Source organism: Carettochelys insculpta, chromosome 3 (genome assembly GCF_033958435.1).
Source record: "Carettochelys insculpta isolate YL-2023 chromosome 3, ASM3395843v1, whole genome shotgun sequence".
In the NCBI taxonomy this organism is placed as follows: Eukaryota; Metazoa; Chordata; order Testudines; family Carettochelyidae; genus Carettochelys; species Carettochelys insculpta.
Window position 1 is genome coordinate 5,553,875 of NC_134139.1, and position 5,123 is coordinate 5,558,997.

Consider the following 5,123-nt stretch of genomic DNA (forward strand, 5'->3'; position numbering starts at 1 on the left):
GCAGACGTGCGCGCGGGAGCGAGGTCCCCTTGTGACACCTCTCGCTAGGAACACCCCGCAGAACATAGCCCCTCCGCTAGCCAGCTGGCCGCTTTCCCCTTCCCAGTCCTAGGCGCCTCCCTCCCGACGGCCAAGGGATCAGACGAGCCAGGGCAATAAATTAGGTGTCTGCAAACAAGGCGCAGAAACCGTCCCCGTCTCTCCGGGTCCCGATCGATTTCACGCCTAGCCCGGCCGGCTGATTTCGGAGCAACCGAGAATCAATTACTCGCCGCTTAATTTCCAGCCCTCGCCCTTAAGCCTCAACGAAAATATTGACCCAGGCGGTTTACACAAGTTGGTCTCTTGCCATCTTGTTTGGGTAACCAGCGGTCACTTGAGCTGATTCCCTTTGAACAGCTCCGGCTCAGCCGCGGCTGGGGAGTAAATCGCCCGCGTCCCCGCCTTGCTGCGAGGCGGCTCCGGCCGTGGCGAGCGGCGAGGGACGCGGAGGTTTCGCTTAAGGAGCAATCGGTTTCCAACGCGCTTCGGCGCGCGGGGCGCTCGGAGCTTCTTTGTATGGCAATAGCGTGCGGCGGGGCCCTCCCTGGCTTGGTAATTAATTGACACGTTACACCACTCATCATGTGCTACAGAACCAATGGCGGAGGCGCCCGGCTCCCCCAAACCCCGCAATTTCACATCGGCAAACACAGTCTTCAGCCACTTGACTCCTAGCACCCGCCCACACGTGGCCAACCTTTGGCGGGTTTAATGTCTGTTTTTTTCTCCCTCCTCTCTGCAGGTTCATGTGTGCAGACCGACCTTATATGGGCTGCTCCTTCCCGCGATGGCTCGCTTTCTCCCAGCAGCAGGCGGCAGCTCGGTGGGTTTAAACCAGGCCCCGAAGTGAACGCCGCTTGGCATTTTTCCTGGAGTTACAAACTATTGCAGAAGCCGGCGGCCACTTGCGCCCGGGGGTTTTTTTGCTTCCCCTCCTCCTCCGCAGCAGGAGAAGTCCCTAAAACTGAGCGAGTTCGCCGCGATCCCCCCCCCCCCCGCCGCCTCGCCTCGCCCCCCCCCATTGCAGCCTTGTGAGTTTTTCTCCTAACCCCCCCCCGACACACACACACACCCTCACCCTCTTTCTGGGGTGCTGCCTTGGCGGGGCGCGCGGCTGTGCCGGTGCCGCAGCGGATTGACAACCGGGTCCTGCAAGTTTCCTGCATAAATTTGGCCAGAATATGGCTTTGACCAACACAAAGACGGGCTTCTCTGTAAAGGACATCCTGGACCTCCCTGACACCAATGATGAAGAGGGCTCCCTGGTGGAAGGAGCGGAGGAAGAGAACGAGGGGTCGCAGACGCCCAAGAAGCCCGGAGTTTTGGGGCAAACCCCGCTGGAGGGGGTGCAGACGCTGCCTCTGAAGAGCCCGTTTTATGACAACAGCGATAACCCCTACACGCGGTGGCTGGCCAGCACCGAGAGCATCCAGTACTCGCGTGAGTAGTGAAACTGACAGAGATTCGGTCTCCCCTGGCGCCGCAGCCTCGGCGACGCGCGGGTGAAACCTACCACCCGGGTTTCACTCCCTGCCGCTTCCCCGGGGCTCCGACGGGAAGCGTTCGCTCTCCGGCCCAGCCCGGGCTTGTTGGCTTGTTTGTTTACCAGGCTCTCCCGGGTCACACCGGCCGCGGAGGGAGATTTCCGGGGCTTGATTAGATTGGGATGAGACGCGGTCTGGTTCGATGTCCCACCCTCCCCCCCCCCACCCAGCCCCAGGGTTGTTTACAATTCTTGAGCAAAGAGGGAGGAAGGAGCCGCTCCTGCCTCGGGAGGGAAAGTCCCCAAGGACCGGCCAGCGATGCCCAAATAGCGCGACCCGAGCTGGCGGAGCCGAACAGAGGCGCGTTTGTGCGGCACTTTCTGGATCGCCCGGCTTTCGGCGGCGCGGCAAGAGCTCCGCGGCCGGGCAGCTGCGGGGATCAATGACCCGACTGTTGCGCTGGCCTTTAAAAATCAACCCACGTAGCGCAGTGCCCCGAAGCAAATCGCCCGAGGAGCGCGCCCGCGGCCCCATCGGTGTCAGGGAGAGGCCGGTTCGGCCGCCCTGATCCGCGCCTGGCGCTAGGGACCCGCGTGTGTCGAAAGGGGAGTGTGTGTATCGATAGTGGAAGACACCTGGCTACGTGCGCCCGGAGCTGGTTCTGGGGGGGAGGTACGCGCGCACAGGGCCGCGGAAGGGGGAACAGACCTGAGACCGGCACCTTGTGCGCCGGGGATGCGGTGGATCGCAGCCGGGCGCTGCTCCTGGCGGGGCCAGCGGCGATCGCTTCGCCCGGGCGGGTGCGGGCTGGCCAGCTCTGCGCAGAGAAAGGCCGGCGATTGCCCAGGCCGGGGAGGGCGCCGGGCCGGGGCAGGACCCCTCTGACTTCTGCTCTCGCTGGCCTCTCCGCAGTGCACGGGCTGGCCTCGGGCAACTCCCAGCAGGACCCCTCGGGCAAATCCCCCGACCCCTCCGCCGACGAGTCCCCGGACAACGAGAAGGAAACCTCCGGCGCCGGCGACCCCGGCAAGAAGAGGAAGCGGCGGGTGCTGTTCTCCAAGGCGCAGACCTACGAGCTGGAGCGCCGGTTCCGGCAGCAGCGGTACCTGTCGGCGCCGGAGCGGGAGCACCTGGCCAGCCTCATCCGCCTCACGCCCACGCAGGTGAAGATCTGGTTCCAGAACCACCGCTACAAGATGAAGCGGGCCCGGGCCGAGAAAGGTATGGAAGTGACTCCTCTCCCGTCCCCGCGCCGGGTGGCTGTGCCCGTCCTAGTCCGGGACGGCAAGCCCTGCCACGCGCTCAAGGCGCAGGACTTGGCCGCCGCCACGTTCCAGGCCGGCCTCCCCTTCTCCGCCTATAGCGCCCAGTCGCTCCAGCATATGCAATATAACGCCCAGTACAGCTCCGCCAGCAACCCCCAGTATCCGACAGCGCATCATTTGGTGCAAGCCCAGCAATGGACTTGGTGAGCCCAGCCCAGCCGAGAGACTGAGGCTCTGAACTCAAACTTCGGGGGGGGACACAATATGAATATTAATTATTATTATTAATGATCTTCCCCCCCCCGCTCCTATTTTTCCTCCTTTTTATGGGGATCCCATTTGATTCTGGTTTTTTGCGGGGCGGGGGGGGCTGTTTTGCGCATCACCTTCCCAGAGATTTTTGCGCCCTGGGAAGGGGTCCCGTCTACCCAGGACTAAAACCAAACCGAGCAGAGTCACCCCTCCAGCCGTGCGCTCTTGTGGTTTTGTAACGTCCCTTTGGTGTGCAGTAGACCTGTTGTCGTATATAAAGCAAGTGGAGGACACTTTAAAATAGAGGATTTGATTTTTTTCCCTCCCTTTTTTTCTATGACACGTTCCCTATTTATGGCCATGTATAAATTCGGACAGCGCTGAGGATTTTTTTTTTTTCTTTTTTGTAAATATTTGTGGTTTCTTGTTGCCAGAAGCACCCTGCAGGGCTGTCGGGTTCCTTTTATTCTCTTGCTTGGGTGCGACTCTTTTCCCACATATGAATCCAGCAAACAAAAAGTGGAAGGAAAAGAACAGGTGGGGTCTCCTCCCTAGGACTAGCCAGCGAGCGGCTGGGTGTGAGCCGGGGCTGCGCGCCGCGGGGAGGCTTTAGATTTTTTTTATTAAGAATTTTAATAAAAATGCTGTGTTTAAAAAAAACCCACAACGAAGGGGGGGTTTCCTTTGACTTTGTGGGGCCCACGGACTCATGGCCAAGGCGTCTCTCCAAAGCGCGCTGGATGGGGAGGGGTCGCCCGGCTGGAAGGAAACCCCCTCCCCAGGCCAGGGGTTTTCCTGGGGGTGAGGAAGGAGGACGCTTGCTCGGGGAGGTGGCACTTTTGGGGACGGTGGCGGAGAAGGTCCCCTAACTTTCCCGCAGGCGATCAGCGCTCTCTCTCTCTCTTTTCCTCCTGCTTCTTCGGCCTCAGCGTGTCTACTCGAGAGACAAAGGCGCTGGAGTGACTTTGGGGAAAGATAAAAAATAAGCCTCCCCACTCACTTCAAGGTACGAGTGCCCCTTCAGCCAAGGAGCTTTTCATTCCGCGTCGTCTCAATGGCTTTCCTTTGCTCGCGCCGTGAGCTAAGCGCCTGGAAAAGTTCCCCCTCGCCCTCTGCTCAGCGGGCAGAGTTTAGCGAAATCCAGCCGGGCGGAGGGGGAGTCTGTCCCCTCCCCGGGCTTCTCTGGGGTGAGCCGGCTGGCCCGAGGCCCCTCTCCAAACGCGCCGGGCTCGGGGATTTAAAGCTGGCCTGAAGCCGGTTTCCACACGGGGCACTTGGCAGCTCCGTCTGGGCGAGGGGGGTGACCCAGCGCTCTCCTTCTGCCCCTGGCAGCCCCCGGTGGGGCAAGCCGGGGCCACACGTGGGCGTTTCCCCCAATGTGCTGGGAGTGCGCAGCCAAGCTGCGGCCGAAGCCCGGAGCGCCAACGCAATTTCGCCACGTAAAATGCACCCGGGCCAAGACGGGACCCCGGCGAGTGGGGCGGGGGGTGACTGCAGCTTTGCCTCCGTTGTGCACCGTGCGTACAAGAGCTGAGCGCCCGCGCCCTCTCTTAGGCGTAAACCTGCCCTGGTGTGCGCGCAGCTGGCCCCAAACCAACGGGCCGGGGCTCCCTCGCTTGCTGTGAGCCTGGCCAAGAGCAGAGACTGCGGGTGCGGAGGTAGCGCGATCGCACGGAGCCATCCCCACTGGGTTCCCCGGCTTCATTCGCCCTCCAGAGCAAAGGCCATGGTTTGTAGCAAACTTGGGGGGCGGGGGGGCTTGGGAGCGATGGGGGTGGGGCACAGGTCCGGAGCCCCAGATCCCATCGCCCTCTTCCCCGACCCAGTTAGGAAACAAGGCGCAGAGCTGAGGCAAAGCTTAAACCCCCCCGAGGTTAATGGCTTCCTTAAAGGATTGCGCCGCGCCCTGCGCTTCTGTATTGTCCTGCCCAGGAACCCCTCTCCCCACGCCCCCGCCGCCCCACAGAAGCCAAGCAATGAGGCCGGAGCTGCCCCCATCCCACTGCAGAGGAGGGTGATTCCCGGCCTCCGGGTGCAAAGCAGCCAGGGTCCTACCACCGACGCTGGGAGTTTTAGCACA

General features: G+C 61.8%; 1 protein-coding gene across 1 annotated transcript; it reads left to right on the plus strand.

The window, feature by feature from the left end:
- Positions 1-1,223: 1,223 nt before the first annotated feature.
- On the plus strand, positions 1,224-2,998 carry NKX2-2 (NK2 homeobox 2). Its single transcript, XM_074988432.1, has 2 exons — positions 1,224-1,482; positions 2,439-2,998. Exons 1-2 carry the CDS (start codon positions 1,224-1,226, stop codon positions 2,996-2,998), a joined length of 819 nt encoding a protein of 272 aa, XP_074844533.1.
- Positions 2,999-5,123: the final 2,125 nt, after the last annotated feature.